The sequence below is a fragment of the Varroa destructor genome, unplaced genomic scaffold (assembly GCF_002443255.2).
Source record: "Varroa destructor unplaced genomic scaffold, Vdes_3.0 BEIS01000003.1, whole genome shotgun sequence".
NCBI lineage: Eukaryota > Metazoa > Arthropoda > Arachnida > Mesostigmata > Varroidae > Varroa > Varroa destructor.
Window position 1 is genome coordinate 8,825,690 of NW_019211456.1, and position 13,239 is coordinate 8,838,928.

Below are 13,239 nucleotides of genomic sequence, written 5' to 3' on the forward strand. Positions count from 1 at the left end.
AAAAACATTTTGCTCGACAGGGCGAAACGTTGTACCGTACCTGACGGTTTTATTATTATATATGTGGAAACATCTGATCCTCCTACCTCGAAGTGCGAGACGGCAGCATATGAATCTTCGCCCCGCTGATTTTTGCCTTTTGATCGATAGAATCCGCGAAGGCTATCATCCAGTTTTCCATGGAAATCGCAGTGAAACTGATTATTACCTGTCGACCGCGTAGGGCATATTCACACGAAAACCCAATCAATGTTACTATCTGAGTCTTCGATACAAATCATTTCAGCGCATCTCACGTGTGAGTCACAGTCATCCTCTAATCTGTATTTACGTATGAAACTTCAAATGCTGAAATAACCATCATAGTTACATTAGTACTAATGTTAACTATTATGAACTTAACTATAGATATTGGGGACATAACTATAGATGGGGGGATGTTAGGCTATTTTATGATTAATTACGTTAAGTTGTTACGAGCGAATCCTATTCTGAAATGTAAACACTTTTGAGAATGATAATTGATTTGCTGTCCATGCACTAGTTCCAGCCCTCTTCTAAATAATCCTATACTTACATTCCCGTATGCAATTTCTCTTTCTGTGACCTCTTAAAGTCAATCGATGATGGGATATGCTTGCCCACCAATGGGCCTTTTTTTAGGGCATGGAAGGTGCCGTAATTACGCAAACTTAAATCAAGGTAACAATCGAGTTTAGGCCAACGCTGCATACAGTTTCGCTCAATCGAAGCCGATGAGGTCTGGTATTAGACAACTACACCGCGTTCTTCCGCTGCATTCATTGTCTCATTTTCGGTAAGTGTAGCAGACGTTTCCTTTGCAAGTACTGTTATTAACTTACATCACAATTCACTCGACCTTGCTCTCGAGCTCGATTCCCTTTTACCGCGACGTTGCTCTGTCGCTTGTCAGCAAGGGTTGAACCATGTCTCGTCTACGCCACCTATATGCCCAAGCGGGCTTCTTGTTTATTATAGTTAAAGGTCCGAGACTTACGTATGGAATATACCAAACGCCTTTTCAACGCGTCCAAAGACAGTTCGCGAGTCACTCTAAATTTTCTCCGCTAGCGGCCTTTCAAGATCTACGAAATTTTCTTGCAACAGTCTACGTTACTCTCATAGTATAAAATATATATACGTATAGCAATTTTCATGAACTAAAGCTACCAAATTATACTGGCTTTCATATAGCGTCTATGTAACAACTTCGTATAACATGCTAAATTTGAATATTATATATATATATATATATTATATATATATATATATATATATATATATATATATATATAAGTTCGAATATTATTATATATATAGTAATAATGCAAATTTTCTTTCGAAATGGACAGGTTATAATTGATGGTCTCGGGGGATGTTATGAGGGGCTAATTACTATGTCTTGGTATTGTTGCCGTACGATATTATGTTCCGATTATCGAAGTTCCTACCTTAATAGACCATAAACAATTATACATTTCCGTTATTCAAAATACCCAAAGGGGCTATGTCTTTCACAAGTAATACCTGAAGAGGCATCGTCGAATAGGTAAATGAATATAAATATGGGACGACCACGTCCTGCAAAGGGTAACTGAATTTTAGGGACAGTTTTTTATCTTTGCGAAACCGGACAACGAATTCCTGAATAAACAGGCCTTGAATAAAACTTTCCAGAAAACATACACCTAACATATTGCAACGAAACCTTAAACGGGGACCAGTTTTTCTCTGAAATCAAGTAACAGCATAGTCATTAGAAGTAATATAATCTTTTATTTAAACTAACATGGTTTTTAAATATATTCCACTACGTCATTTTCAGTCTGCAACCTTCAGAACGTTTGGCGCGTTTTAACGGCCGTTACTTTCTGATGCATTTAGAAAGGAACGTCTGAAAAAATCGATTCCGTTTTTCCGGTGCCATATCATTGATCGGTCGTAAACTTACGCTGTCTGATATGATACGATAAATTCTAGAAAAAAAAAGTCCGATGGCTTCATATTAGCTTAGCTGCTTGTTATAGAAAAAGCACTCTCGTATGCAAAAACGTCATTACATACAATAACAGCACAAGCAAACCAGTTACTTAAGCGCGTGTTATTAAACGCTTTTCCACTGTATCAATGCTCATATCTGATTCCTTAATAGTTCAACACTCGCTACTCTGAGCTCAATTCGCTTCAACTCCTGACAACGATTAAATTCATTTACATCGGTAAATAGATATGGAAGCCGGTTGTATAAGCGCGTCTGCTGCGACAAGACTAGGAACGGTGCGACACAGTACTTGGTAATTCTACATCCAGTCACTACATCGGATGAATTAAAATCACTCATCTGAAGGCTACCTTCGTGAGGATGCTCTAGCGTCTTAAAGGCTCACTCTATTGAAAAGATCGTGTTAACTGCGACACCGTTCTAGTACTGCGTGTGTAGTAGACGGTGTTCATCGTGTGACGGGGTCATTTTGATAATAGGATCTTTACGCTAGTTAGACTCCTTGACATTCCTTCTCCTGTAAAGCACAGAAACTACTAGCAGAGAGTTGTTAATTGGTAAGCGGCTATTGCTGCTATGAGAATGCTATTGCTTGAAAGGTTCGAAATGTGGAGAAAAAATACGCTTGAGCTGTGAAAGCAAAATGTCTTCAATATCCTAGTCGGATAACGTCAGTGCCCGCTGTTGGCTGAACAACAACACATCTCACGTCTCCATTAAACACAATCCGGCATCTCTTTAAAAAATGATTTCGTGCTAGTGTTAGAGAGCGTTTGAGCTTAATCTTTTCGCAACAGATGAAATCTCGCTGCTTTATCTGCAAGTCATATCAGAGTAGGAACGTGCCTGGGAAACATCTGGTCCGAGTGTAAGCTACTACCAGTTGCCAATGCTCACGTTATTAAACGAAACAACCCTAATTTCGTGTGTCGTTGGCTAGCAGGAATGAGTATTTCACGTAGATTTCTTCATAGATTCATATTATAACAGTTGATCCATTACAACACGGGCTGACTTATCGTTGTACCCCCAGCGTTTAGTGCGTGCGCTTAATTTTATGTTGCGCTGTCAAGGTCTTTTACTAGTCCCTACGGGCACGTACTGTTCGGAAGCTTAAAAGCCAACTGGGTTAGCTGGTGGCAAAACTACTGACTTTTGATGTGGCTAGGGTGCCTTGCATGAGCACGCGACAACAAGCCCGCACAGAGCCCCCGTCTTCGTGAAGCATATCGTGATGTCGAAGCAGCAGACTTAGTTATCGCGGCTGCTTAGATGCTTATCCACTTTGGCGGCAAATTCATAAATGCCGAAGAATTAGAAAGCGATGCTTCCTTGACTTTTGCTTGGTTGCCAAAATTTAGCTGTGCCATACCTTCACAATTGCACCCGCCATGGTATGCCTCTCGGGACAGTGGCAGGTGTTTTCTCTTTGGGCCTGCGGGAACAGGTGTCGGACTGTCGCGGCTTCTACTTGTAAACGACTCTAACTGCCTCGGCGTAAGAACTGACGTTTACCACAATAACAATTAATAAAAATAGCTGAATTTGCGGGTCTTCGGGCGTTAGCCAGGATCACAGTAAATCCGAGCTTATCTCCCAGTTAACCTAACAGCGCAAACATATTAATTGAATGTCTCCGCGTGAAATCCTGTAGCGGAAAATCTGGCCAATTTGGACGACCCGGCTCTCTATTAGAAGAGTAACCGTCGCCTACTTTATTCTTGAAGCTGTTCCATGCAGTCGCTTCCCACGTGTGCGGACAAGACCATACTCGGGGGTATCCATTGTAAGTACTGCCGGTCAGTTAACGTCCCGCTATCCTCATCTAAAAGCTCAAATTTTTCTATCCAGTTTTTTGGTCGAGTCTCGTTGGACGCCAACTCGCCAACGATACCGTCTAATCACTCAGGCGCACAATCAGTCAATTCTCCAACGCTTCCATATCGCCGGCTGTCTCACCGCTGTCATCAAAATGAAGACTGCCTTTGGAGAAGATTTGTCGCGGGCTGGCGGAAATGAACGCTTCGCAACCACTGGTTCTGCGTAAATCTATACGTAGACGTATAGGTAGGTCGGACGTTAAGGTGATGGTAGTATTTACAGTAAATATCAGAGGTATCTGCTACTATGAGGCACTCGCCGAGATGAACGCAAAAGATGCAGCTCGTTATCTCCACCCTTTCGCAAGAGACTCATTGGCTGATGGCACGATAATCGAGCGCGGAGTCTAGTTTCTTGGCGAGAAAGCCAAAGGTGATCGCCGTGCCTTAATTACTTATTGGGCAGGAAAATATCCAACGTTGGCTTCAACAACGCTTTTTTGAGCTGAGGGCACTGCTTCTCTCCGAATTATTCTGCGGAACATGAGCTGCTACCCTTTAGCTTATATTTTTAAGATAACCCGCCGTAAATCGTATGCATCACAAAGTCATTGCACAGCTGAAGGCGTTACGTTTTATCGCTAATAAAAATTACAAGTGGCTAACGTACGATGGCTGCATAGCGGCTTGCTCGATTAAGTCTTCGTCCTATGTTATAAATCACTTCTCAGATATGCGTTAAGAGATATGCAAAGTGCAACGAGGGTATCTCAGTGCAATACAATATCCTTCAACAAAACCTATGGGAACCAATACAGTGTCTTGGAAGCCTACGAAATAAGAAAACCATCAGTCTAGACAGGGTCTCCAATGAACAACTAAAACGCGCCGTCCATGTGGCACCGTGCTGGATGGCATTATTTACCGATACACTCTGAGTCCGGTGAAGAACTGCTGCCTTATTAGCTGCTCCCCGGCTTGCTGAGTAAGAGACCGAATAGTTATTCTCTACACTCTATCCTAACAGATTAACATGAGTTCTGGAGCGAACGCTTTACAAAAATGGCGCGCAGCGTCTTAATGGCCGACGTCGGAAGAGCATTTGCCATACAGCGTAATCCGTTATGCGTGGTCTTCATCGACTCTAAAGCAGCTTTCGACTCGGTTAAACTCGAGAAAAGGTCATACTCACAGTGGCCGTCGTGGCTGTCCTTACAAAAATTCTCGACCTTTCTTTTGCGATTTTACCGAAAAATAGAATAACCATCAACGACAGAGTGACCGATACCCTTTACACAAATAATCAGCCTGGCTGAGCCAGACCTCGTTGAGAAGCCAATTACTATTTTCCATCGTGCTGATCAGATAAGAGGGCCGAGGGAAGTTTTATCGTATGGGGCACGTGCCCCACCGTTAGGAAGAGCGGACAACCTCGAATAATTAAATCGCGTCCAAGCTTCGCTCCTCAAAAAACCTTTGGAACTACATATAGCGGCCCAAAATTGCCTTATGTATCTCCTAGTTGACATGCCCTTACAATCCCGAAAGTCTGCATCGCTGTAAGCGGCCGCTAAGGGAAGCCTGTAAGACTAGCTTCAAGAGCTGGGAGCAATTTTTTGCTTCAGATAGGACGAGGAGAAACAACGAGAGGAAAAGGACGAATTATCTAGATAAACATATCGTCAATCGCTTTGCCGTGTATGTGTTCTACCATAGACTCTGCAAAAAAGCAGATTTCCAGGAGCCTGATGGAACATTTAGGTGCATCGAACGCGGGGGAGATTTTGATAGATATCCTGCTACGCATTGCCCCTACCATCATTGCTAGAACATCTAGCAAATGTCTCAAAACAATTTTATCAATTCAACAAGTTTCGTGTAACCCACATGACGCAAACTGTGTTCGATGGTCTGATTGATTTCTCCTGCTATCGATTTACTTCAAAAAGCTATAGGTAGATGGCATACAAAAGCGTGAGAGATGGGTGTATGGCTGTCCACAAGCTGCCAAAGCACCAGCTTAAGTGTGTAAAAAACATAGAAGAATACCTCGAATATGTTGGAAAATAATTTTTCGACCGTAGACACGTGTATTGTTTTTGTGCGGGCCTTAAACTTGCGTCATTTGTGGTTAAGAGCATATATTTGGCTCATACATTATAAAAGGCTTTTTCTGAATAGAACAATGTAACCATCATCTATGATGGTCCTTTTAGGCCTTTATCAGCAGCAGACTAGATGCTATAAACAACAGGTTGATACGCTCGGCTCTTAGCTGTCGTGGTACCACTAAATAGCATCTGATTTTACTAGACGTCTCGTAATGCAATGCACCCTCTTGCCTATACAATGTATAGGTTGTTTGGCTTTGATCATAATATTGGCGCTGTTATCCGTGTTTTTAGTCGATCAGCCCTCGCCTGTATTTCACTCACTTTGTATTTTGCAGCGAGCGATGCGTCACGAGCGCTAGGAAACAAACACTTACCTAAATCATGACAAAAGCATTATGCCATACCCAAAAAAATTGTTATAATACCAAACGAGACATAATAGTCGTACATAGAGTGTGAAAAAATGGGAAACAACAAATGAAGGTTCCCTTCTGTTTAGAAATCAAGCGGTGCTTCGCAGTAGCGACTCGCACTACCAACCAGTAATCCTATCTGCTAAGTATTATTGTTGAATGATCCTTGTGTGCTTGCCTGTGTTTAGAAGGATTATTTAGAGACATCTTTTGATTTATATATTAGAAGGCCAAGTGAAACGCCAGAAAAATATCGCAGCGATGAGTCACACTTTTCGCTTTTTAACATACATACAGGATTCATTTGACGCGTCCATATTATTAAAATCGAACAAGTGATCCTCAAGATTGGGCCTGTACTTCGTTTCCATAAACGCGCCGTGTGGCTCCTACTACACCATTTATATGACACTTGCATATATTGTGTTTTTGGCACAGTGAACGTATTAAAACGTTTAAACAAGTAACCAATGCACACGTATCTATACCTCAATAAAATCGTTTACTTTCTAAATTTGGTGTGATGTACACCTAGCGTTTATTTGCATCTCATATAATCAGTGAACAGACACCGTAGCGATCTGAGCGCATTAAGGTTCAGAAATGGATGAAATTTAGTTAGTACACAGAAGGCGGATGGGCAACACTGTAAATAGTTGTGTACATACACAAAATGAGCGATTATTCGCAAATTTAAATTGGCAGTAAGTTTTTTTTTTGTTCTTTAAAATCCATGGAAGTTTTAAAAGTGTACTGAGCTTCATTAGTTTAAGTAAAGCTGAAACACAACCTTGGCACGCAACTTACCGAGTGGTAAGTCTTCATCGAAGACGAACTCTAGACGCTCCTCGTCGGCCAATGTTTGAACCTTGATTGGTCGCAGCACTTCACCGGTTGAGGTTACTGTGAACGTCGGATTCTTTATGTCAAGTTCCTGACTATCAAGTTTGATAGTACGGGACACTTCGTTCACCTAAAAAGGTAGTCCATAATGTTTCTGGTGATAACCGAAAACAAGAGGAATGCATGCACGAAACGTTATCAAGACATTTTGCGACACAGTAAACGAAAGAGTAAACCAGATCAATGAGTTTTTAAATCCGAACTCTTGGTCTATCAGATTAAAAGTCACCTTGACATAACTAAGGCTACCGTTCATCTCTTTGATGAATAATTACCTTTTACGGCGTTTCTCATGTTGATTGCGCAGTCAATACGCCCGTAAACGATATGGCTTATTATCAGAGCGTTTTTTGCCGGAATATATTTCTCCATAACTGGCTCAGCGTTAAGCACAATACGGAATAATGCGTGTAGCGTACGTGTACCCAATAATATACGTATACTACGACTACAAGAATCAATGTTTGCTTCCGACATTTTCTGCCCTGCGATTTTCATTGTCCGGGCCTCAAGTGGTCAAGAAATCGCCGCCTCGGCGGCAGCGCGACTTCCTGCACACTCTGCCAACCGTCCCAATACAGACTGTAGCCTTGCGGCTTGGTTAATTATTTTGCCCGTTGTAGATTTGACCTCCACCAACTACTACGGGGACAAGTGCGATCGGTTCGTTCTGCAGCTTCCTTATATAGGAATAGTGACGGAAATAGCTAAAATTAAATACATAACAATATATATAAACGTAAGCCTTATGACGCTAGGGAACGGACGTCAGAACCGATTGCATGGTACGAAAAATTAACCAGGTAAGTCAGTGAATCGTTCACAATGCCGCGAATACAACTCGCTAGTTAGATCACCTACGATCTCTACACTTCTCGGTAACCCAACTACGCGACATCACTCGACCTTGGAGGAAAGCCTGCTTCAAATTCAAAAACAGTATCCTATGGCAGAGGTCAATACTTTCATCGAGCATTGAGCCATTTAAAACGATAACGTAATGTCAGCGATATGTGCAGGCTCGCTCGGGAGTCCGGGATGCAATTCGCTCGTATGTGCCCTAAACCCTAACATTAGTGAGTCATACAAATGACTAACTGAAAACAACGCTCCTATGTTCGAACTCTACACGATCACTTATCACGGTCTAATTCAACAATATATCTGGATAGGTGCTGGGAACACTCTGTTTTATCCACACATCGATAGCTTTCGCGGTCAACGCCAACAAACCCAAGCAACACGCTTGAAATACTCGGTGGCACCGTACAATATATAGCTGTGAAACTTCTACCACAATTCTAGATCTGTTTTTTTTTCTTCACCCGACCCAGAAAAGCTCGAGCCTATCATCAGACCGGTAGACAACGACGAGTGTTATATGAAATTACTTGGATGAATTGTCAACGTGGTTCTTTACATAAAAGTAAATATAAATGACCATAACACAAGCAGTCATCCAAGCTAGATAAGCAAATTAGGCAAAATCTCATTTTTTTAATCCGGACGATATATAGATAATGAGTTGTATTTCTGTACGTCTTCATGGCTGCAGAAGACAGTTCCAGACAGAGATTTATAGTTAATATCCGTAATTAAAGCTTATTACTGATAACGAAGGACTAACATCTAACTTCACTAGCTAACTAAAGACTGTAGATAAACGGCAAGGATGCCGCTATAGAAATACGGAGGGGTCCAAATCATGATGATTCTTCAGACGCTACCGTCACGCGATGCCTTTCAAATGATAAGTTCAGATCGATATTGATTCGTGTGTGCACGGATAATTATTCGCAAGAATCCAACAAAAAATTTTTCCTCAAACCTGGTTAGTTGCTCATTCCAGGACAACCATACCATGCTGATTTTGTGATGCAAACTGGTTTGCCCCCATTTATCACTGGTCAAATAATTGCTAAATATAGTCTCCGTATCTATCTCACGTTACTCGGTGGCCTATTGCCATTGAAAGGTCGAATGTATCCGTGAGCATTCTAATAATAACCACTAATCAATCGAATGCTAGAACTGATAAATAGAACATTTAAACCGTACATCGCGGATCGTCGATCTAGCTACAGAGAAACCTCCCAAGAATCCTTCGAGTTCCTTGAAGTTTCGAGAAGCCGCCGATGTGATTTTATCGCTTTGACGAATGCCGAAACAAATCCCTATCAGAGGCAAATTCATATTTGTAAACTGTTGAAATTGAACTGACATCTCCCTCATCGTGTATTATAGAGCGGAGTTAGCCCACTGAGCTTCTTTCTAAGCAAGATCATAACCTAAAATGATGGGCTACGCTCGAAAAAATCATTAGTCATACTACTTTCTTAGGTTGCGTCATGGTCACTCGATGTATACGATCGGTCTAAGCGTCACGAAAAAGGCTTTGCACAGTGATGTCTATCAAGTCGGCATTGTTAATATTCAGGTAGCGTCTCGAAAATCATGTAGCTCGGGCAGCTGCCAGATGTGGGTTGCAACTCAGATTGGGGCTGAGTTTAGGTAGGTAGAACTCGTTTCTAAATAATACTCCCCCCACCCAAAAATAACGAACTGAGTTTTTATTATTAATTAACTACGCTCGTTTGGAAACGAAATCAAATACCTTAATAGCGATGCTGACGGAACCATCGAAGACAAATCTATTCAGGTCAGGCTTCAGTGTTATGTTATAACTGACAGGTAAAACATTTCGTGGAAGTCGGGTAAATGTTTTGTACTTTACAGATGCTGACGACGTGCCCGAATTTCTGAAATCAAAATGGGCATCAATTAGTGTAACGGTCCTTTAGTCTCTATTGCGATAGTAACTGTCTTAGGCGTACTATCATTGACTGGCTATAGCACTGGCTTAATAAAAATCGATTCCAAACGCTATATGTTAGTTGTGTTATTACGATATTAATACGATAGCCACCGGGAAATCACGCCTCTGACCCATGCTACACTTACTTCGACATCATTTGCCACCTTACCTCTTCTATATACACTATACACACAGTGTATACAAAACCCAAGACTTGCCGCGAATCATAGTCGACTATAAAGGGGCAAACACTTGGCAGAAAAAGGAACAGATCTGCCAAAACAGGGTGCACAGAACAGTATGGGTCTCGGTGTAAGCGATCTTACAACTGAATAGCAATTATGAATTTATAGAATAGCGTTAACCTAGCTGATATTCTATGGGTATATTCTATCTGTTGGGTATGGCTTTCTAAGCTTGCGGTTATGACGTTCGAAAAGCTTTACGTATCCATAGCCTTGCACTTCTAGTTTAAGCTATGTCCTGATCCGTTTCAAGCATTAGAAAACTCGCAATAGAAGTATTATGATTTCGAAGCTATGATTAGCAATCGCACGCCATATATACACTCGTTCTACTTTTTCTTATTTCAACTTAGTTTTAAGGTTAGAGAAAAAAAAAAGTTAGAAGCTAACGTTCATAGCCTATTTATATCATACAAGAGGTACTTGGGATTAAATTGGATCGGCGATCTTGAACTGAGTAAGCTTTCGGGCAACTGCCTAACAGACGTACGTTCCATACAGTATTGTTTGATACCGCTACCCCATATGTTGAGTTCCAGCCTGTAGTCAAATGCAATTGACTGTGAACAGTAGAGAGATGTGGCCTAATGTGGCGTTGATAAGCGGCAACCAACGGGAGCATAGAAAACCGGGAGTCGTGTCCAATTGAATTGCTACGATGGACGCATTTCATGGTCACCTGCTTCTAGACGTCGGTAGAGGTACTATGCCATGACAGGTTGTTCCCTAACACTGTGCTCATGGCTTTAAGCACCCTATAACAGAAGCATGTACATACCTAACCAGCATTAAATGCGGGCAAAAAGCAGTCGTCCGCACCTATATCATATCGTATTGTATGTTGGCCAGCATTACAGGTTATATTGCAATCCCACTTCGTTCGTGGTGCAGGGGATGCAGTGTTAAGGCTGAAAACCTGCACTGAACAGCTCTCTTTTCTACGAATTTATATCATATTTGTAGCTATTAGGTCAGGCAGATTTTCTAGCTGAGCTTGATCTAACTTACGTGTACGAAAAAAGATAATACAACGCACAACCTTCGGAGAGATACGATGGAATACAGACCCAGGTTTATTCATGGTACTGCATTTTTGACGATGCTCGATGAAGTACTCGGATGAAAAAACACGATAAAATGAGTGATACCATCATTTTTAGATTACAGCAACATCGTCATAACCATATCTGGGCCTTAATTATAGGCCAGTGATAGTGTTACGTGCGTCCGCATTGGTTTCTGACTGCCGCCTAGCAAAGAAGTATTCATGTAATAAAGATCTCTTTCAGCAATCAACCTAACTAAGAGTAAGTGCAGCCGTTTAGAGCTGAATTTTATATATGCTCGATTTTTGTATACTTGTATGCATATATAATTTTTAGCTCTTTTTTTAGCCTTTTTCTTCACTGCGAAATTCGAGCACCCCAGAACAAACTGTTTACATAACGTAGTTTTTTTCTCCGGATTTTAGCCTATCGGTGTAGTATACACTTCTGATATTTACACAACATAGCGCGTCACTCGAACCGACAGCGCACATACATAGACAGACCCCGCTATCCCCCGCATATACATCCATCAATATACGTACTTGAATTCTTGCCTATTACCATAATTTATATCACACAGAAGCGCTGTATGTCAACGTTCAAGCAAAGGGTAACGAAGTGCTTCCACTCGGCAGTGCACGACAGGTGCATTTTAGCTGTAGCCCATGCTGTCGACATGTAACACGCCCGGATCTTACACCGCGGACTGTTGTTGAAACAGTTGTTGAGTAAACACGATAACCCTTACGATGCCGGTTGGCTAAACGTGTCTCCCCCTGGTGAGCTGAAACTCGAACAATCTGCAACTCGATGCTCAACTACTGCTAGGTAGAAAGCCAAGGTAGTAGCAAAGGTCGAGAGCCAGCGTTGGCAAACAATCGTTGGGCAAAATCTTGGGAATGGTGGACAAAATATTGAGCTGTCTCTTAACGCACGTCGATAAACGTGTCGTTAAGCAGTGCATTAAATCCTGTACGCTGGATTCTAAATCAAGATGACCAAAGATAGGATAATAAGCACGAGAATGATAAATCGCCTCCAAAAGAACAGTGGAAAAGGAACTAGACAGATCCTGTGATCAATCGAATACGAGAGACCTGAGCTTAACTGCCAATCAGTAAAAAGTACGAGGCTAGATTAGTAGAGAAGAACGTTGAGTTCATTGAATAACGTACCGACAGAAGGAGAGACGCTATGTGAAATCGTTAACTTAGATGTTACGTTGCACATGAGTACAACCTTCTTGCGAATCCCGAATCCACGAAATGTCAACGCTGCAAATGTGCAATATCTCATGATTTGAACAGTCTTCCTGTCTATTTAGCTAGTAAAAATTTAATTGTTTTTCCTCGTGATTTCCCAAGATGTTACTGCCGCTCTGACACTGTCCTTCGCTCTCATTGGCGTTATAAGTAACCTGTTTCTTTATCGAAGTTTAACTTTACATTGTTAGCGAATCTGACTAAAAAAGTTTGATTAATAATAGAGACTATTGATTGATGAGCATTAGTGTAAACAGGGCCAGCAATTTTCAGTTTTTAAAAAACTACTATCGTGGCCAGCAGGCCTTTGAGGATCTCTCTTCAGTGCTGAAGATACACCGGTATTGCTTAACTGGCAGGCATGACAACTTACAACCTCGTAACGACTATGGGCTTTTTGCACAAACGGAGACAAATACGGGCAAACTAGAACAACACTAAAATCCGGCTATGCGATGGCTTTTGACTCTCATACGTGAATGTGGTTACTCAAAAAAAAAAAAAAAAAAGAAAAGAAGCACGTCAGATTTATGTACAACACATACTATCCGTGTTTAGAAGCACATAGAACAGGTTGAACCGACAAATGTGAAGA

General features: G+C 41.4%; 1 protein-coding gene across 4 annotated transcripts in view; it reads right to left on the reverse strand.

The window, feature by feature from the left end:
- LOC111247374 (puromycin-sensitive aminopeptidase-like protein) overlaps positions 1-13,239 on the reverse strand; it is a 46,803-nt gene that overhangs the window by 11,830 nt on the left and 21,734 nt on the right. For all 4 annotated transcript variants that reach the window (XM_086982952.1, XM_022798179.2, XM_086982953.1 and 1 more), the window contains 3 exons: positions 9,888-10,032; positions 7,178-7,343; positions 87-208 (listed from right to left, as the gene is read on the reverse strand). In XM_086982952.1, coding sequence (XP_086839078.1) covers positions 87-208; positions 7,178-7,343; positions 9,888-10,032 — 433 coding nt within the window. The remainder of the gene's footprint in view (positions 1-86; positions 209-7,177; positions 7,344-9,887; positions 10,033-13,239) is intronic.